The 22,171-nt window shown below is 44.9% G+C and overlaps 1 protein-coding gene and 2 long non-coding RNA genes across 3 annotated transcripts; 1 reads left to right on the forward strand and 2 right to left on the reverse strand.

Annotated features, from left to right (window-relative positions):
* Positions 1-4,988: 4,988 nt before the first annotated feature.
* On the reverse strand, positions 4,989-12,668 carry LOC145865545 (uncharacterized). The gene is made up of 3 exons (XR_014383025.1): positions 7,106-12,668; positions 6,763-6,896; positions 4,989-6,599 (listed from the first exon to the last, which is right to left on the reverse strand). It is a non-coding gene; the product is annotated as an uncharacterized LOC145865545 (long non-coding RNA).
* A 2,237-nt stretch (positions 12,669-14,905) lies between these two features.
* On the reverse strand, positions 14,906-15,808 carry LOC145865543 (glutamate dehydrogenase, mitochondrial-like). The gene is made up of 3 exons (XM_082970463.1): positions 15,598-15,808; positions 15,424-15,486; positions 14,906-15,159 (listed from the first exon to the last, which is right to left on the reverse strand). Exons 1-3 carry the CDS (start codon positions 15,799-15,801, stop codon positions 15,040-15,042), a joined length of 387 nt encoding a protein of 128 aa, XP_082826589.1. The 5' UTR covers positions 15,802-15,808; the 3' UTR covers positions 14,906-15,039.
* On the forward strand, positions 15,769-17,284 carry LOC145865544 (uncharacterized). The gene is made up of 2 exons (XR_014383024.1): positions 15,769-16,155; positions 16,302-17,284. It is a non-coding gene; the product is annotated as an uncharacterized LOC145865544 (long non-coding RNA).
* The last annotated feature ends 4,887 nt before the right edge of the window (positions 17,285-22,171 follow it).

A 22,171-nucleotide genomic window follows, 5' to 3' on the forward strand; every position in this document is an offset into this window, starting at 1 on the left:
GTCCCTAAAAAGCAAGTAACTCTTTGAAAATGGCTTATGTGGCATCGATATGAGTCAAACATTATTCTAATGTCAAAATTGACTACAAAGGGGCCTCCCGAGTGGCGCAGTGGTGTAAGGCACTGCATCACAGTGCTATAGGCGTCACTACAGACCCGGGTTTGATCCCGGACTGTCGCAGCCGGCCGCGACAGGGAGACCCACTACATCCCATAGCTACTTAGTTGCACAATTGGCCCAGCATCGTCTGGGTTAGGGGAGGGTTTGGCCGGCCGAAATGTTCTTCTCCCATCGCACTCTAGCGACTCCTTGTGGCGGGCTCCTTGCACACTGACTTGTGTTGCCAGTTGTACGGTGTTTCCTCTGACTCATTGATGTGGCTGTCTTCTGGGTTAAGTGAGCAGTGTGTCAAGAAGTAGTGTGGCTTGGCAGGGTTGTGATTCAGAGGACGCATGGCTCTCGACATTTGCCTCTCCCGAGGCCATACGTGAGTTGCAGCGATGGGACAATACTGTCTACCAATTGGGGGTAAAAAGTACTAATAATAAAAAATCAAAAATACAAATGTAAATGGGAACATTTTGGTCATAAAGTCAGTCTCGTCTAAAACTGAGTTTAGAACCTCAGTGTGTCAGAATAAATTAAAGTTGGGTTTGGATTACAATTATGTCAACAAATCATGCCCCCTTTTGCCAAGCTCCACGTGCAAATCACCCCTCCGCCCACTTGGCTTCCCTTCATTGAATGGGGCTCCATCGTTTCATAGCCCCCAAAGCATTCAAAGGATCACGGGCCCTATACAGATTGGCCATGCCTCCACAGTCAAAGTTCTATGGTTGACATGCCCTGCTGAAGGACCCTAGCTAGTATGCAGAACAGGTGCTTGGAGGTTGTCGTCTCCCAATTATGCAGCAGTAACGCTAGCTTGGTCTGCAACGACCGGTAGTGGTCAGTACAACCAGAGATACTGAAATATTATTACTTAAATATATTATCGTTTAGTGCAAAACAAAATAATGGATGCAGCTATGGTGGTAGCTAACTTATGTCTGCGTCTGACTGATACAGTGAACTAGGAGCAACAACCCGGAACGGTGTCACCAGCCTGAATCTAATCCAATCTGGAACTTACAGTCGGTCAACATCTGTAAAGCATAGAATTAGTATTTCCATTAGTTACCACACCTATAAAGTCAGAATTGTCTATAGCTAAAAAATGTATGAAACCAACAATTTGCTTTTTGGTCTTAAATTAAGGTTAGGCATTAGGGTAGCAGTGTGTTTAAGATTAGGGGTAGGTTTAAAATCACATTTTAAGAAGAGAAATTGTAGAAATAGACAGGCTTTACGACTTTGTGGCTGTGGTAACTAGTGACGACCGAGAATTAGCTTGACCCAAGCTACTGTCCTGATGACACAGAGAGTTTCATCAACAATGGTAATGTATGTTATACCCGGTTTGATAAACTAGTAGGTTAATTACACAGCCTAACAGATACAAGTAGTAGTCATTTTGGTTGTAAAGCGCATTATCAAAAAGCTTTGTCCTTTCTTTATAACAAAATGCAATTCACCACTTGGCTGTCTATTATATCACCCTGTCACAGGCCCACCCAGTCAACACCACCTCATAAGATGAGGAAGTATATTGCTTACAAGGATTGCCTGCTGCAGCTGTTCGAGAGATGTCCAGTTTGCAGTCTAACATGCAACATAGAGAAGACCAGCAAGTGAACCCTCAGCATCACGCAGACATGCCCTCTCTGTGAGCATTCCTATAAATGGAACAGGGAGGACACTTGAATCAGGTTGGTGACATTTGACCTGGTCAAAGGTCAAAACAGTTTCGAGTTTTGTTCCAATTTACCTTCATAATCTAGCCTGGTCTAACTACGTTTCTCATTTTATTTCACTTCACATATCATGACATCTGAAGTGAAATAGAAAGGTGAATGCATAGATGTTATGTGAATTTCGTTATCAATGTTCATAAACTTCAATTAATCTACTCAGTCTGCAACCCAGAGTTTGTAAGATTCTGGTTGAATGAAACAGACGAGAGTCCCAGTTTACAATAGTCCAAATGTTTATTCACGAGGGTACTCTGAAGTTCATTATACAAAGACATCCATTTTATAGTTCACTTCCTACTTACGCACATACAGTGGGGAGAACAAGTATTTGATACACTGCCGATTTTGCAGGTTTTCCTACTTACAAAGCATGTAGAGGTCTGTAATTTTTATCATAGGTACACACTTCAACTTTGAGAGACGGAATCTAAAACAAAAATCCAATTGTATGATTTTTAAGTAATTCATTTGCATTTTATTGCATGACATAAGTATTTGATTACCTACCAACCAGTAAGAATTCCGGCTCTCACAAACCTGTTTGTTTTTCTTTAAGAAGCCCTCCTGTTCTCCACTCATTACCTGTATTAACTGCACCTGTTTGAACTCGTTACCTGTATAAAAGACACCTGTCCACACACTCAATCAAACAGCCTCCAACCTCTCCACAATGGCCAAGACCAGAGAGCTGTGTAAAGACATCAGGGATAAAATGGTAGACCTGCACAAGGCTGGGATGGGCTACAGGACAATAGGCAAGCAGCTTGGTGAGAAGGCAAAAAATGTTGGCGCAATTATTAGAAAATGGAAGAAGTTCAAGATGACGGTCAATCACCCTCGGTCTGGGGCTCCATGCAAGATCTCACCTCGTGGGGCATCAATGATCATGAGGAAGGTGAGGGATCAGCCCAGAACTACACGGCAGGACCTGGTCAATGACCTGAAGAGAGCTGGGACCACAGTCTCAAAGAAAACCATTAGTAACACACTACTCCGTCATGGATTAAAATCCTGCAGCGCACGCAAGGTCCCCCTGCTCAAGCCAGCGCATGTCCAGGCCCGTCTGAAGTTTGCCAATGACCATCTCGATGATCCAGAGGACGAATGGGATAAGGTCATGTGGTATGATGAGACAAAATAGAGCTTTTTGGTCTAAACTCCACTCGCCGTGTTTGGAGGAAGAAGAAGGATGAGTACAACCCCAAGAACACCATCCCAACCGTGAAGCATGGAGGTGGAAACATCATTCTTTGGGGATGCTTTTCTGCAAAGAGGACAGGATGACTGCACCGTATTGAGGGGAGGATGGATGGGGCCATGTATCGCGGGATCTTGGCCAACAACCTTCTTCCCTCAGTAAGAGCATTGAAGATGGGTTGTGGCTGGGTCTTCCAGCATGACAACGACCCGAAACACACAGCCAGGGCAACTAAGGAGTGGCTCCGTAAGAAGCATCTCAAGATCCTGGAGTGGCCTAGCCAGTCTCCAGACCTGAACCCAATAGAACATCTTTGGAGGGAGCTGAAAGTCCGTATTGCCTAGCGACAGCCCCAAAACCTGAAGGATCTGGAGAAGGTCTGTATGGAGGAGTGGGCCAAAATCCCTGCTGCAGTGTGTGCAAACCTGGTCAAGAACTACAGGAAACGGATGATAATTGTAATCTGTAATTGCAAACGAAGGTTTCTGTACCAAATATTAAGTTCTGATTTTCTGATGAATCAAATACTTATGTCATGCAATAAAATGCAAATGAATTACTTAAAAATCATACAATGTGATTTTCTGGATTTTTGTTTTAGATTCCGTCTCTCACAGTTGAAGTGTACCTATGATAAAAATTACAGACCTCTACATGCTTTGTAAGTAGGAAAACCTGCAAAATTGGCAGTGTATCAAATACTTGTTCTCCCCACTGTACATCCACACAAACCGTAGGTTTGTATCTCTCCCCAGAGTTCTCACCACTGTTTATCCCTACCCAGCGCTGTCCGTTCCATTCCCCCGAGATTAGAGAAACCTTGAGAAATACTCCCTGTCCTATCTCAGAGTTCTAGCCAGGTCGAGTCAAACACAATGTAATTGTTCTCGGTATTTTCTTCGGCACACACATACACACATTTATCTCTCTCCCAGTCTAACCTAGTTGGACTTATGTTTAATACTTTAATTATTCATTATACATGCTACATAAACAACTAAGTACTAATTAGTTACGTTTCAGGGTAGAATTATTATCTTTAAACATATAAATTATTTTATCAATAGATCAGGTTAGTTCCACCAGGCTAATCATAAACACCATTGATAATGTAATCAGTGCTCTGTGTGTGTGTTTGTGTGTGAACGACCAGTATCTTTGATCAGGGGCCAGAAGGTTATCTATGCTGCCATGCCCATCAATAGGGCGCTGGCAAAGACCTTACCTCCAGTCTCACCTCTTGCCTGCTCACCAATGGTCGTCGATGGGGAGACCAGAATTAGGTAAGTTTAGTCTGACCTGTTCAAAGTTCAACATAGTATATGTTTGTTTGTCAGATATCACCCATCCTAACTGGAATAGAACAGGGACTGTGTGTGTATGTGTTCACAGATGCATCTCCGGAGCCAGCACTTGGAGACTTGCAAGATGGAGTCCAGACTGACAGACAGGCTTCATATTGATGTCTCTAAATGGAGAGATACCTGGCACCTGTCAATAACATATTACTAGACACAACTTTTTAATTTTTTGTATTATTGAATTGAATGGTATTAGTCAAAATGGAGAGAGAGAAACCCTGAGTATTCTGCACCAGGGTCAGGGAACTCCTGTTGTATACAGGACACCAGGGTCAGGGAACTCCTGTTGTATACAGGACACCAGGGTCAGGGAACTCCTGTTGTATACAGGACACCAGGGTCAGGGAACTCCTGTTGTATACAGGACACCAGGATCAGGGAACTCCTGTTGTATACAGGACACCAGGATCAGGGAACTCCTGTTGTATACAGGACACCAGGATCAGAGAACTCCTGTTGTATACAGGACACCAGGGTCAGGGAACTCCTGTTGTATACAGGACACCAGGGTCAGGGAACTCCTGTTGTATACAGGACACCAGGGTCAGGGAACTCCTGTTGTATACAGGACACCAGGATCAGGGAACTCCTGTTCTATACAGGACACCAGGGTCAGGGAACTCCTGTTGTATACAGGACACCAGGATCAGGGAACTCCTGTTGTAGCAGTGTGAAGCGCAGTTGAGTTTGCGTCATCTGTGAATCTGTTGGGGCGGTATGCGAATTACGGTGGGTCCATGGTGTCAATTTGTGCCATGACCAGCCTTTTAAAACACTTCATGATTACAGATGTGACTTCTACGGGGTGATAGTCATTCAGGCAGATCGTCAATGATCTTGAGTGTCGCATTCAGATTCATCCTCCCAAGGGCCATTCCCAGAGGGCCATGGCTACTGGGTGAGGATGGCAAATCTCTGCGTACGCTAGGGTCAGAAGACCCCTGCATAACGGTGGCTACCAGGACTGGATGTAAAGCAGAAAAGGGATCTCTGCTAACAGGGCACCCCTGGTCATCGAGGGGCTCGAAGATGAGGGATAAGCCTGTTACATCACTCTGCTTAGAGTGAGGGGTACCAGGCATAGGGGAGAGAAAAAGCGTAGGGCATCACCCTTGACAGGGTGAGCCAGCGCTTCCATCCCTAGTGGTGCATTTATCATCAAAAACACTCATAGGGTTGTTGGTTCTAACAGTTTGTCTCTTGATTCAGTCTGGATAGATGCAGAAAGCAGGCTCTCAGAAGTTGGTAATGTGCCAGAGCACACGAGTCATGAACACTGCACTGCTAGGGGAGCAGAGAGTGTGACAGTTAACTGTCCGAGGCATATGAGCATAGTGTTTCTTGCAAAGCATGCTTGATTCTCTTGGACCGCGCCCCTAGAAAGTGGCGATAGTACAGCATCTGCTATTCTGTGTCACCGAACAGGGCTTTCCACGAGAGAGCGACCAACGGAATGGTGTAAACCATCAACCGGTGTAGCTAAAAGTAAGAAGGAAACATGCTGGTTACATAGATGGGTAACACTTTATTTGGATAGTCCATCTGTAGATGTTCTACAGACTATCTGTAACATTTCAACTAACTATCCCCTAACCCTAGCCCTTACCCTAACCTTAATGGGAGAGAGTTTTAACTTGGAGGGCTCTTGGGTAAGTAAGCACAAAAACTACCAAATGTTATGTGCACTGTGCCAGAGAGTCAAGCAAGCAGTGTGCTAGCTGAGGCAGGCCGCTAGAGTGTTACGCCTACCCTAAGTTAGCAGCAGTGGAGGCTGGAGACTTGAAATATTTAGGAGGACGAGAGACCCACGGTATAGGTGCAGACCGCACAGAGACGTCAAAGAATATTTCAGAAATCATCAAAGACACATTTTTACCTTAAACATTTAATAAAGACATTTATAGTCAAATATAATTAGTCATGGGAATGAGAGGGCTACTTACGCCATTTTGAGAAGAGATCACAGCAGTGATTTGAATGAGGGTATGAAGCATGAGTTAAGGTGTTCAGAGGCTTGACTTCGGTGCAGGACCTGGGTTGAGATGTTCAGAGGATACAGTGCAGGACAAGCTTATCATGGATGGATGGTGTTGCAGAAGAGCTCAACTCTTCCAGTGCAGGACAAGCTTATCATGGATGGATGGTGTTGCAGAAGAGCTCAACTCTTCCAATGAGGACAAGATTTGACTGGGAAGACCAAAAAAACAATAACTTAAAACACAGTTAGACAAAAGAGCTAAGAATGGGTTAGTCCAAGCAAGGATTACAATCTCATTGATGTGTAATAATGTGATTGTGTTTGTGTATGTGATTGACTCCACATGCAGAGAAAATTGACAGGGCTACTCACAGTGCTTGGAGAGGAAATATTCAGTGAGCCAGTGGATGAGAGGGCACATGAGACATGGCTTCAGTTCAGTAAAGAGTTGACACTGGTAGTGGAGTAGTCATCCACTCTTAATCAGGGAACAGGAGGGCATTTAGCTGTAAATACAAATTCCAGCTGATGTCTGTGGTTTCATCCGTTTGCCACGTGAAAAAAAATGTACTGGGTCAACTTGTCTTTTAATCTCACTTTTAGTGGATGATGTGATGGAAGCTATCAAATCATTCAGAATTTATTTCGACATCCCAGAGAAGACAGCAGAAACGTCCATATGCTCAGCAAGTAAAGCATAATAATGTAAAATTACCTCTGAAAGCTCCTAGTAGTTGCCCTTGTTAGCGGAACTTTCCCTCTCATCTTGTCCCCTTGCTTCGTCCTGCAAAATACATCTCTGGTTTGAGGTCTCTGTAAACTATGCCAAGATGGTGCAGGTGGTCGAGGGCCAGAGCCAGCTCTGCTAGTTAGAATTTGACATATTCCTCTATAAACACAACCTAGTGAGAACTGGACACATTTTACTGTCTGTTCTGGCCTCAGAGGGAAGAGTCACAGTCAACACAACCCCTAATACAACATTATAATAGCATATTATTACTAAATACAGTAAACAGAGCTACAGTACACATAAAACAATATTATATACATTATATTAAGTTAATAACACTATTTACACATTTTAAATACAGCCATATTGTTTATATCATTATACACAATAATGGTTCGCTCCTACAGACAGTGAGTCACGTGACCGTGGCTTGCTATATAAAGTAGGCAGACAGGCATCGAGGCATTCAGTTACTGTTTGATTGAACGTTAGAATGGGGAAAATTAATGACCTAAGCGACTGCGCGTGGTATGATCGTCGGTGCCAGGCGCGCCGTATCTCAACAACATCTGGCCTCTTTGGGTTTTCACGCACGACAGTGCCTAGGGTTTACCCGAGAATGGTGCGACAAACAAAAACATCCAGTCAGCGGCAATCCTGTGGGCGAAAACAGCTTGTAGATGACAGAGGTCAAAGGAGAATGGCAAGAATTGTGCAAGCTAATAGGCGGGCCACAAACCGGCATATAACGGCGAAGTACAACAGTGGTGTGCAGAACAGCATCTGGGAATGCACAACTCATCATGGATGGGCTATTGCAGCAGATGACAACACCAGGTTCCACTCTTATCAGCTAAAAACAAGAAGCGGCTCCAGTGGGCACGTGATCACCAACACTGGACAATTGAGGAGTGGAAAAACATTGTCTGGTCCGACGAATCCCGGGTTCCTGAGGCATGTCAGAGGAAAATTGCAAGATTATGTTGTAATACTTTTATTACATCAAATGGTTATTTTATTTGACAGAATAGAGTATTCTTATAGCTATTGTGTGTGTTCTACTGAGGATGGGCCTCTGGGAGATAACACTGACAGGAGATTTACGATGTCTTTTGGGTGATAAAACCTAAAGAGCATTCCAGAGCATGAGTTAATGTTTCTGTTCTATATGGTACCAGAGAGATGGTTTCAGTTTGGAGTCGGAGGGCCAGACACTGGTCTATACAATGAAAACTGTTGACACAGCAGAGAATGTCTGCTAGCGGTCGACCGATTATGATTTTTCAACGAACATGCCGATTATTGTAGGACCAAAAAAAGCTGATACCCATTAATCGGACGATTAATGGGTATTTTTTTTTCTTTTATTTATTTATTTGTAATAATGACAATTACAACAATACTGAATTAACACTTATTTTAACTTAATATAATACATAAATTCTATCAATTTAGCCTCAAATAAATAATGAAACATGTTCAATTTGGTTTAAATAATGCAAAAACAAAGTGTTGGAGAATAAAGTAAAAGTGCAGTGTGCCATGTAAAAACGCTAATGTTTAAGTTCCTTGCTCAGAACATAAGAACATATGAAAGCTGGTGGTTCCTTTTAACATGAGTCTTCAATATTCCCAGGTAAGAAGTTTTAGGTTGTAGTTATTATAGGAATTATAGGACTATTTCTCTCTATACGATTTGTATTTCATATACCTTTGACTATTGGATGTTCTTATAGGCACTTTAGTATTGCCAGTGTAACAGTATAGCTTCCGTCCCTCTCCTCGCTCCAACCTGGGCTAGAATCAGGACCACATCGACAACAGCCACCCTCGAAACAGTGTTACCCATGTAGAGCAAGGGGAACAACCACTCCCAAGTCTCAGAGCGGGTGACGTTTGAAACGCTATTAGCGCGTACCCGGCTAACTAGCTAGCCATTTCACATCGGTTACACCAGCCTAATCTCTGGGGTTGATAGGCTTGAAGTCATAAACAGCACAATGCTTGAAGAATTGCTAAGAGCTGCTGGCAAACGCACGAAGGGGCTGTTTGAATGAATGCTTACGAGCCTGCTGCTGCCTACCATCGCTCAGTCAGACTGCTCTATCAAATATCAAATCATAGACTTAATTATAATATAATAACACACAGAAATACGAGCCTTTGGTCATTAATATGGTCGAATCCGGAAACTATCATTTTGAAAACTAAACGTTATTTATTTCAGTGAAATACGGAACCGTTCCATATTTTATCTAACGTGTGGCATCCCTAAGTCTAAATATTCCTGTTACATTGCACAACCTTCAATGTTATGTCATAATTATGTACAATTCTGGCAAATTAATTATGGCCTTTGTTAGGAATAAATGGACTTCACAGTTTGCAATGAGCCAGGCGGCCCAAACTGCAATATATACCCTGACTGCTTGCACGGAACGCAAGGGAAGTGACACAACTCCCCTAGTTATAAGAAATTCCTGTTAGCAGGCAATATTAACTAAATATGTAGGCTTAAAAATATATACTGTACTTGTGTATTGATTTTAAAGAAAGGCATTGATGTTTATGGTTAGGTACATTGGTGCAACGACAGTGCTTTATTCGCAAATGCGCTTGTTAAATCATCACCTGTTTGTCGAAGTAGGCTGTGATTCGATGAGAAATTAACAGGCACCGCATCGATTATATGCAATGCAGGACATGTTAGATAAACTAGTAATATTATCAACCATGTGTAGTTAACTAGTGATTATGTTAAGATTGATGGTTTTTTATAAGATAAGTTTAATGCTAGCTAGCAACTTACCTTGGCTTCTTGCTGCCCTCACGTAACAGGTAGTCAGCCTGCCACGCAGGCTCCTCGTGGAGTGCAATGTAAGTCAGGTGATTAGAGCGTTGGCGGAAGGTTGCAAAAACGAATCCCCGAGGTGACAAGGTAAAAATCTGTTGTTCTGCCCCTGAACAAGGCAGTTAACCCCCGTTCCTAGGCCGTCATTGAAAATAAGAATGTGTCCTTAATCTGACTTGCCTAGTTAAATAAAGGTGTAAAATTATTATTCTTTTTTTAAATCGGCAAATCGGTGGCCAAAAATACCGATTACCGATTGTCATGAAAACTTGAAATCGGCCCTAATTAATCGGCCATTCTGATTAATCGGTCGACCTCTAATGTCTGCTATGTATTATAGGTATCTTTCATACAAATCTTAACCTTGTGACCCATTCTATATATCTGTTGTTCGTCATGTAGGTTAAAAGGGGTGTATCTTGGGTATAAAAGACCTTTGTACTTTTGTCTCGCCGCCCTCAACGGATCATTAGAAATGGTGATTCGTCGACAAGCCATTGCTATTGCAAAGCTCTCACTATTAAAGATTTAGTTTTAGTATAACTCTGACTTGTGTGATGAGTTTGTCTCTCCTCATTTAAGAAATGAACCAGCCACAGGCATCATGCCGAGAGTCAGGACTTGGCGTAAGCAGTCCATGGCCCCATCCTGCCTGGTGTCAATGGTACAGGCTGGTGGCAATCATTGAAGCAACATGCCCCCTAAAAGCCAACTCTTACATGCACAAAAATGCAGTATCCCTGTTTATCCAACCTTCTAGTTGTGTTGCACAGTTTGAATATACAGAATCTGATGTGGGCAATGAAAGGGCTTCTTCAACAAAAAATTCACTACATTGTCGTTAGCGTTATCTTGTCACGACTTCCGCCGAAGTTGGTCCCTCTCCTTGTTCGGGCGACATTCGGCGGTCGAAGTCACCAACCTTCTAGCCATCGCTGATCCACTTTTCATTTTCCATTGGTTTTGTCTTGTCTTCCATCACACCTGATTCCAATTCCATCAATTACATGTTGTGTATTTAACCCTCTGTTCCCCCCCATGTCCTTGACGGTAAGTGTTTCTTGTAATGCTAATGCATGGTATGCTGGTATTTACCGGGTTTTGTTTTACCCATTTATTGTATTGTTCTGTTGACAGTGGTTTATGGATATTAAACGACACGGTTGTAAATCAGTTTTCGCTCTCCTGCGCCTGACTTCTCTGCCGCCAGTACACACCTCACTACAGAATTACTGACCGAAACTATGGAGTCAGCAGGAGCAGGTAACCCTTGGAATAGGGGTGGAGGAGCGCGTCCGGGAGCACGCAGCAATGCTCCACCATCTAGGCACCGCCATGGACCACGTTGTCCAGACAATGGACCGCTGGGAGAGACAGGGAGTTCTTCCAGCGCCTCCACCAGCACAACCGGGGTCTCCCATGAGCGCCCCTCTTCCTCCTGGTCCCAGTGGGATTCGTCTCTCCTTGCCCCAGGAATATGATGGAAAGGCTGAGAACTGCCAGAGGTTCCTTTTACTACTGGACCTATACCTGGCCACCGTCCACCTGGCTCGTTGGGCCATGAGAGGGTGTCCGCCCTCGTCTCGTGCCTCACCGAGAAAGCCCTGGAGTGGGCCAACGCCGTGTGGAGAGAGGGAGATGCGGCGTTGGACCAGTCGGACCAGGGTAGAGCGGCGGGTGAACGCCTCTTCCATCTGAGGCAGGAGACGAGGAGCGCCCAGGAGTTCGCCCTGGAGTTTAGGACCCTGGCTGCCGTCGTGGGATGGAACGACAGGGCCCTGATCGACCATTACCGCTGCAGTCTGTGCAAGGACGTCCGTCGGGAGTTGGCCTGCAGAGACTACACTCTCACGTTCGACCAGCTGGTGGACCTGTCCATCTGGCTGGACAACCTGCTGGCTACCCGTGGACGTTCAGATCGGGGTCTGGTGGTTCCATCCTCCCGCACCCCCTCTGGGATACCCATGGAGCTGGGAGGGGCGGTGCGCAGGGAGACCGGAGGGGGTTCCAGCTCATGCACCATCTGTGGCCGCAGAGGTCATACTGCCGGTTGGTGTCGGGTTGGTTCCTTTGGGGATCAAGGCAACAGGCAGGGCACTCTGGCAGCACCCCAGGTGAGCCAGCACCATTCTCACCCAGAGTCCTCTGTTGCACATATGTTTGTGTATGTCACTTTCCCTGAGTTTTCCCCGCATTCCCAACATAAGGCGCTCGTTGATTGAGGCGCGGCTGGGAATTTTATTGATAGAGCGTTAGCCCATAGTTTAGGGATCCTCATTGTTCCCGTGGCTGTACCCTTCCCCGTTCACGCCTTAGATAGTCAACCATTATTAAGGGTCAGGGTTGATTAGGGAGGTCACCGCTCCTTTGGGCATGGTGACGCAGGGGGGTCACAAGGAGAGAATTAGTCTCTTCCTTATTGACTCTCCTGTGTTTCCCGTGGTGCTGGGCCTACCCTGGTTAGCTTGTCACAACCCCACTGTTTCTTGGCCACAGAGGGCTCTTACGGTGCTACTACGGTGGTGAGTCCAGACCAGATCTCCACCGTGTGCAATCCCCCTGAATATGTCGATTTGGCTCTCGCCTTCTCCAAAAAGGAGGCGACTCAATTACCACCCCATCGACAGGGCGATTGTGCGATAAATCTCCTGGTAGACGCTGCACTTCCCAGGAGTCACGTGTATCCCCTCTCACAGGCGGAGACAGAGGCTATGGAAACATATGTCTCTGAATCCCTGCGTCAGGGGTATACTCGGTCCTCCACTTCACCCGCATCCTCGAGTTTCTTTTATGTGAAGAATAAGGAGGGAGGTCTGCGCCCGTGTATTGACTATCGGGGTCTGAATCAGATCAATGTGAGGTATAGTTACCCGCTACCGCTCATAGCCACAGCGATTGAGTCAATGCACAGGGCGCGCTTCTTCACCAAACTAGATCTCAGGAGCGCTTACAACCTCGTGCGTATCCGGGAGGGAGACGAGTGGAAGACGGCTTTCAGTACCACCTCAGGGCACTATGAGTACCTCATCATGCCGTCCGGGTTGATGAATGCGCCATCAGTCTTCCAAGCCTTTGTTGACAAGATTTTCAGGGACCTGCACGGGCAGGGTGTAGTGGTGTATATTGATGACATTTTGATATACTCCGCTACACGCGCCGAGCATGTGTCCCTGGTGCGCAGGGTGCTTGGTCGCCTGTTGGAGCATGACCTGTACGTCAAGGCTGAGAAATGCCTGTTCTTTCAATCCGTCTCCTTCCTAGGGTATCGCATTTCCACCTCAGGGTGGAGATGGAGAGTGACCGCATTTCAGCCGTGCGTTATTGGCCAACTCCCACCACGGTAAAGGAGGTGCAGCGGTTCTTAGGATTTGCCAACTACTACCGGAGGTTTATCCGGGGTTTTGGTCAGGTAGCGGCTCCCATTACCTCACTGCTGAAGGGGGGCCCGGTATGCTTGCAGTGGTCAGCGGAGGCAGACAGGGCTTTTAGTCACCTGAGGGCTCTGTTTACCTCGGCTCTGGCCCATCCGCCCCTTTGCCTTCTTCTCGAGGAAGCTCAGCCCGGCTGAGCGAAACTATGACATGGGAGATCAGGAGCTGTTGGCTGTCTTCTAGGCCTTGAAGGCGTGGAGACATTGGCTTGAGGGGGCTAGACACCCTTTTCTCATCTGGACTGACCACTGCAATCTGCAGTACATCCGAGCGTCGAGGAGACTGAACCCCCGCCAGGCAAGGTGGGCCATGTTTTTCACCCGTTTTGTGTTTACCCTTTCCTACAGACGAGGCTCCCAGAACGTGAAGGCAGACGCATTGTCCCGGCTGTATGACACAGAGGAGCGGCACATGGATCCCACTCCCATACTCCCCGCCTCCTGCCTGGTGGCGCTGGTAGTGTGGGAGCAGGACACGGACATTGAACAGGCATTACTTGCAGAGACCGCTCCCGTCCTGTGTCCCGCTGGGCGTCTGTACGTCTCGTCTGCTGTTCGTGACCGGTTGATCTATTGGGCCCACACGTCACCCTCCTCTGGTCATCCTGGGATCGGTCGGACAGTGCGCTGTTTGAGCGGGAGGTACTGGTGGCCTACCTTGGCTAAGGACTTGAGGGTTTATGTTTCCTCCTGCTCGGTGTGCGCCAAGTGTAAGGCTCCTAGGCACCTGCCCAGAGGTAAGCTACACCCCTTACCCGTTCCACAGCGGCCTTGGTCACACCTGTCGGTAGATTTTCTGACTGATCTTCCACTCTCACAGGGTAACACCGCGATCCTCTTCGTTGTGGATTGTTTCTCTAAGTCCTGTCGTCTCCTCCCTCTGCCGGTCTCCCTACGGCCCTACAGAATGCGGAGGCCTTGTTTACACATGTCTTCCGGCACTACGGGGTGCCTGAGGATATAGTGTCTGATTGGGGTCCCCAGTTCACGTCTAGGTTCTGGAAGGCATTCATGGAATGTCTGGGGGTCTCGATCAGCCTTACTTCAGGGTTTCACCCCGAGAGTAATGGGCAGGTGGAGAGAGTGAACCAGGATGTGGGCAGGTTTCTGCAATCCTATTGCCAGGACCGGCTGGGGGAGTGGGCGGAGTTCGTGCCCTGGGCTGAGATGGCACAGAACTCGCTTCGCCATTCCTCCACTAACTGGGGTACCAGCCGGTTCTGGCGCCTTGGCATCAGAGTCAGACCGAGGTTCCTGCGGTGGACGACTGGAACCTCGGTGCACGAGCCACATAGGTTTTGTATTGAATTCAATGTAAGCAGAGGAGGAAGGAAAATAGCTGCCCTCCGGCTATACCGTGGTGCTACCCTAGAAGGTGTTATTGCGACTTCTGTTATAATCAGGTATTTGGTGACGTGAATATATTTAGTATAGTTTTATCTAAAAAGGATAACTTTTTAAATGTAATTTTCTGAAATTCACTGAGTAGGATGGTCCTCACCTTCCTCCTCAGAGGAGCCTTCACTGGTTAGCGCCTTGCCGCATTAGTTAGCCAGTTTCAAGCCGTCTCATGGACCAGAAGCGGTGGAACCAATAGCAGGGCAGTATGGGAGGGGTCTGACTTCGATAGGGTGATTATGTGACGGTGATGCCGGCCTCGTTGTAGACCTTGAACACCTTCTCGATGGCGTTGACGTACGCAGCCGTCCGCAGGTCCAGACCCAGGTTGTACTTACTGGCCGTACGCATGATTTGCTGCAGGGGAACAAAACACACAAACACTAGTTAGATACCAGTTACACTGGCAAAACCAGTCACACTGGCAAAACCAGTCACACACACTAACATACACATGGTGGTGTGATTGAGAGGTGCCCCAGGCCAGGGTTGGGGCATTGTCACAGTCTGTCTCATAGAGAACATATGATTAAATTCTAGGATCTGACTCATCGGCACTAACCTCACAAACACACGCAGACACACACACACGCATACATGTACGCACGCTCACACTCTTACCCTGGCAGATCTCTCCATGGTGTAGGCCAGCCCAGAGTGAACAATGTCCTTCTCAGAAGCACCCTGGAGTGGAGAGAGGAAGGAAATATGTGTTATCAAACTGCCAACACACTTCATGATTTCCACACCACATAAGTTGTGTGTGTGTGTGTGTGTGTGTGTGTGGGTACTCACAGCGACTCTGGCCTGGAAGTCAGCGGTTGGGACAACAGGGATCGGTCCTCCCTGCTTTCCAAACTTCCTCTCCAAACTCTCCTGAACGGACACTGAGAGAGAGCGAGGGATAGAGAGAGAAATAGTTAGATGGCAATGTAGCAATGTAACCTGATCATTGGCAACCATCGTATTTTCAAGTATATCCAGTCGATCAACATTCATCCCTGAAGTTTAATCTGTGTTCACTCACACATTTCAGATTAGTATCGTTTTCTTTTATTCAAAACCTGAACGTCAGAAAGGCGTATCTTTCTATCTGGCACGTCACCTTAAATTAACCTACTGTATATATGGGGATGACCAGCGGAAATATCACCAGTTACACTTCTTTCGCGGTCATCTTTTCAGTTGTCCTTACAACTCTGAAAACACGGAGACAATTTCCAAGAGAGGACCACAGTACTGTATCTCCTGCTACACCAAGATTGTTAAAGGAAGAGGAAAAGGCTTCAGAACTGAACGAACACAGATCTTCTACAGACAGACGAGATCAGAAAGCGGACACATAGCTCCAGAGTGAGTACAGATTAAAGACTTCCAATATTATTCAAGGAAAGATAGGGCCCTGCTCCTAATATTTAACTGGGGCTATTTTTTAAAGAGAATATGTTCTTAATGAGTGACCTAGATCACAAATAAATTAACATTCATCTTTATTACAGGTGGTAGTAAACAAACAGTCAAAGGAAATCTAGTTGCCGCACCTAGAAATGGCAGAGGTAGAACAACTGAACAATTTGCCCCCCCTCATCCCCTACCCTGAGGGGATGACAGATGAAAAAGAAAAGAAAGAATTTAAAAAAAGATTTCTGCAGAAAAATCCAGAGACTTTATATCGTGATGAAAAAAAAAAGGCTCCGTGCAACCTCATTTTCTACACAGCAAATTGTCCTACATGGGAAGAGGAAATACTGAAACACTATCCTGAGGGAAAACAGTGGGAAAGAAGATCTAAGGAATATTTCAAACAACTGAAAACGAAGGCAGGCACTATAAATGTGTATTATACTACTGGGACAATCATGGTGCAGGATAATAGTGAGACGTTAAAGATATTCCCAAATGATTTCCCAGCCCTGCGCGAGAGAGTGAGAAAGAGTGTCAAGAAGACAGAACGTGTCGAGGAGAGTGAGCCTGTCGAGGAGAAAATGGCAGCGCTAGACATTGGGGAGAAGGAGGAGGAAAGAGGAGAGCAGAGGAAAAGAGAGAGCGAGGACATAAAAAAGGAAGACATAAAGGGGGAAATAAAGGAAGAGGTGGGAGGAGGTAAGGGGTAGCACTGAACATTCCAGGGCAGATCAGAACAGAAACATTATTTTACAGGATGTATAATTTGATGAACAATTATGCTATAGCTTGCTGTTCCTCTCACCTTATAATTTTAATGTTGTATCTTCTACCTGTTAATGTTTGTGTTTTTAATTGAGCTTGTATGAAAAATGCATTCGTAAGTGCTCACAATCATCATGATCTTGCTTTGGTTATAGTTTAGCACTTTCCCAATGATAAAGGCGCTTAAAGCAAAAGGTGGTGGTCCCTGTGAATTTCCCCAGCAATATGTGTTATATTTTGTTTCAAAATGTGTGCTCTAAAATGTATCAAGATTGTTGAAACGCAATTCTAATAAAGTTTGATTTAAAAAGTGTCAGGAGTCAGGACGTACTATATATACAGTACCCTGCCCCGATGTTCAGAACTCAGACCTACCTACCTACCTAACTACAGGTTATGGAACATTTGCTCTTTTAGTATTTCTGCAGTATGTTTCCTCAAGGAGAAGGCTTCCCACTTCTATGTCAAAGATAATGCAACAAAAACACTTTCGTAAATACTACAGTAATGTCCCCAAAACGACAACAGTAAAAACTACGGTATACCACAGTCCACAAAAACACTACAGTAATTAATATAGTGTATATATACACACACTACTCTTTTTTACACAGTATTTATACTATAGTATACTGCAGTAAATACTACAGTATTCACTGTAGTGTTTCTGCAGACTCCAGTCCACAAAAACACTACAGTAAAATGGAGAACAGAGAAAAATGAGTGTCCCCCTGCCTGAGAGGTGAGTCCCTGGATTACTCTTTTTCCAGTCGCTAGTGAAAGTCTACACACACCTTGCACAGTCTGCACATTTTGCTGCCTTATTAAGGAATTATCTGTGTAGGTCACACTACTTCTCAAAAACGCATCGACTGTTTTTCCAAACAGTGAGTGTAGAAGGGGCACTGGCACTCTGGATCAGATCAAATCAAATTGTGGTTGTCACGTGCCAAAAAAACAGACTTTAGAGTGAAATGCTTACCTACAAGCCGGGAAACCATTTGATTAAAGAGTGACAGTCCCTAAAAAGCAAGTAACTCATTGAAAACAGCTTATGTGGCATCGATATGAGTCAGAAACATTTTGACTACAAAGGGGCCTCCTGAGTGGCGCAGTGGTGTAAGGCACTGCATCGCAGTGCTATAGGTGTCACTACAAACCTGGGTTCGATCCTGGGCTGTCACAGCCGGCCATGACCGGGAGACCCATGAGGCAGCGCACAATTGGCCCAGCGTCGTCTGGGTTAGGTGAGGATTTGGCCGGCCTAAATGTTCTTCTCTCATCGCACTCTAGCGACTCTTTGTGGCGGGCACATGCACACTGACTGGGGTTGTATGGTGTTTCCTCTGACACATTGGTGTGGCTTGGCAGGGTCGTGTTTCAGAGGACACATGGCTCTTGACCTTTGCCTCTCCCGAGTCCGTATGGGAGTTACAGCGATGGGACAAGACTTTAACTACCAATTGGCGGTTAAAATGTAAATGGGAACATTTTGGTCATAAAGTCAGTCTCGTCTAAAACTGAGTTTAGAACCTCAGTGTGTCAGAGTAAATTAAAGTTGGGTTTGGATTACAATTATGTCAACAAATCATGCCCCATTTTGCCAAGCTCCGCGTGCAAATCACCCCTTCGCCCACTTGGCTTCCCTTCATTGAATGGGGCTCCATTGTTTCATAGCCCCCAAAGCATTCAAAGGATCACAAGCCCTATACAGATTGACCATGCCTCCACAGCCAAAGTTCTATGGTTGACATGCCCTGCTGAAGGACCCTAGCTAGTATGCAGAACAGGTGCTTGGAGGTCGTCGTCTCCCAATTATGCAGCAGTAATGTTAGCTTGGTCTGCAACGACCGGTAGTGGTCAGTACAACCAGAGATCCTGAAATATAATGACTTCTGGTATAACTTAGCTAACGCCGTTAAATAACGTTATTGCTGGTTATGGAGGTAACCCTATTTTTATAAAGTGAGGCAGGCTAGCTAACGTTAGCCTACAAGTCAGATTTCCAAGTTAGTTCATAGCTCATACAAGTGTTGTCTTTATCGTTTAGTGCAAAACAAAATAATGTATGCAGCTACTTATGTCTGAGTCTGACTGATACAGCGAACTAGGAGCAACAACCCGTAACGGTGTCACCAGCCTGAATCTAATCCAATCTGGAGTTTACAGTCAGTCAACCTCTGTAAAGCATAGACTTAGGGTTTCATTTGTTACCACACCTATAAAGTCAGAATTGTCTATAGCTTAAAAATGTATGAACATTTTTTATAAATTGAATTAAGGTTTGGGATTAGGTTAGCAGTGTGTTTTAAGATTAAGGTTAGGTTTAAAATCACATTATAAAACCTCTCTGGGATAGGCAACCCGCTAGCGGGACACCTGTCGACAACTTCCTGTGAAATTGTAGGGCGCGCAATTCAAATAAATAATCATAAACATGATGGATATTAAACATTTTGGTACATACAAGTATCTTATATCGGTTAAATTCTTGTTAAAAACGTACTTTTTGAAAATCTTCCTGTTTGCAATCCAAAAGGGTCCCAGCTACAACATGCATGGTCATTTTGTTAGATAAAATCCTTCTTTATATCACAAAAACTCAGTTTAGTTGGCGCCATCGATTTGAGTAATCCACTCGTTCAACATGCAGACAAAGGAATCCAAAAAGCTACCGCTAAACTTTGTTAAAACAAGTCAAACTATGTTTCTATTTAAGCCTCAGGTACCCTAAAATGTAACTAAACTATAATATTTCATACAGAAAGAAGTATGTTCAATAGAAAAGTAAAATTAGCAAGTGCGAGTCCTCTTCATCGTGCGCCCACAGACTGATTTCCAACTGTTACTCCCGGTTCCAAAACTCCAAATTCTTCCTCCTTTGGGAAGAAACAAGACTGAAACCTTGAACCAAGACTGTTGACATCTAGTGGAAGCCATAGAAATTGCAATCTGGGAGCCGGATTTAACATCGTCCCTATACGTTGAAATGGAAGAGCATGGGAATTGTGTTATAGTCTCATGCATTTTTTAAAAACATTTCTACAAACTTACTAACAGGCAGTTTACTTTGGGCATGTCAGTCAGACAGGAAGTGGAGAAAATAGGGGCCTAGCCCTAATCAAGAAGAGAAATTGTAGAAATAGGCAGGCTTTATGACTTTCTGGCTGTGGTAACTAGTGACAACCTAGAATTAGCTTGACCCTAGTTACTGCCCTGATTACACAGAGAGTTTCATCAACAATGGTAATGTATGTTATACCCGGTTTGATAAACTAGTTGGTTAATTACACAGCCTAACAGATACAAGCAGTAGTCATTTTGGTTGTGAAGTGCATTATCAAAAAGCTTTGTCCTTTCTTTATAACAAAATGCAGTTCATCACTTGGCTGTCTATTCTATCACCCTGTCACAGTCAACCCCACCTCATAAGATGAGGAAGTACAATGTTATGAGGATTGCCTCCTGCTGTTGTTCGAGTGATGTCTAGTTTGCAGCCAAACATGCAATATAGAGAAGACCAGCAAGAGGACCCTCAGCATCAGACATGCCCTCTCTGTGAGCATTCCTATAAATGGAACAGGGAGGACACTTGAATCAGGTTAGTGACATTTGACCTGGTCAAAGGTCAAAACAGTTTTGAGTTTTGTTCTAATTTACCTCCATAATCTAGCCTGGTCTAACCAGCCTGATTGCTAAGTTTCCCATTTTATTTCACTTCACATATCATGATATCTGAAGTGAAATAGAAAGGTGAACGCATAGATCAGGTTGGTTCCACCAGGCTAATCATAAACACCATTGATAATGTAATCAGTGCTCTGTGTGTGTGTTTGTGTGTGAACGACCAGTATCTTTGATCAGGGGCCAGAAGGTTATCTATGCTGCCATGCCCATCAATAGGGCGCTGGCAAAGACCTTACCTCCAGTCTCACCTCTTGCCTGCTCACCAATGGTCGTCGATGGATCGTTTGACCGTTTGTAGAGATCTATAGTACAGTCACAATCAGGTTACACACACACACACACACACACACACACACACACACACACACACACACACACATACATGCGCAGACACGCCCCTACACACACACGCACGCGCTGTCTACACTCTCACAAAAAGGCTATGATTTAGTATAATGGTACATTTTTGTCCCCAATATTTTGTTTAAAAATGTACAACCATCACACTCAAATGTCACACCGATCATTATCATATTTCCCAGCATGCTATGACACAGGTAGATTCAATATGTGTTTTTGCATATGTACATTGATTGATTGATTGATCTTATGCTACACAAAGATAAATAACACATTTTTCAAAGCTAATCCAATCTGTTTGTAGTTGGACAATGTTACTGAGATGGTTGTTCCAGTTGAGATGGTTTCATTTATAGTTTCTTCCTACCTTGGCAGTCCTTTTAAATGTAGGATGCAGGTGATTAAAAGCGCACATTTTTGACTATCTGAACTGGCTGGATTCCAATTACATACAGTGCCTTCGGAAAGTATTCAGACCCCTTGACTTTTTACACATTTTGTTAGGTTACAGATTTATTCTAAAATTGATTCAAAAAAATATTAACCTACACACAATACCCTATAATGACAAAGCAAAAACGTTTTTTTATTTCACATCACATTAGTATTCAGACCCTTCACTCAGTACTTTGTTGAAGCACCTTTAGCAGTGATTACAGCCTCGAGTCTTCTTGGGTATGACGCCACAAGCTTGGCACACCTGTATTTGGGGAGTTTCTCCCATTCTTCTCTGCAGATCCTCCCAAACTCTGTCAGGTTGGATGGGGAGCATTACTGCACAGCTATTTTCAGGTCTCTCCAGAGATGTTCGATTGAGTTCAAGTCTGGGCTCTGGCTGGGCCACTCAAGGACATTCAGAGACTTGTCCCGAAGCCACTACTGCGTTGTCTTGGCTGGGTGCTTAGGGTCGTTGTCCTGTTGGCAGGTGAAACTTCGCCCCTGTCAGGTCCTGAGTGCTCTGTAGCAGGTTTTCATTAAGGAGCTCTCTGTACTTTCCTCTGTTCATCTTTCCCTCGATCGTGACTAGTCTCCTAGTTCATGCTGCTGAAAAACATCCCCACAGCATGATGCTGCCACCACCATGCTTCACCGTAGGGATGGTGCCAGGTTTCCTCCAGACTGTGACGCTTGGCATTCTGGCCAAAGAGTTCAA

This window comes from Salmo salar, chromosome 28 (genome assembly GCF_965601325.2).
Source record: "Salmo salar chromosome 28, fSalSal1, whole genome shotgun sequence".
NCBI lineage: Eukaryota > Metazoa > Chordata > Actinopteri > Salmoniformes > Salmonidae > Salmo > Salmo salar.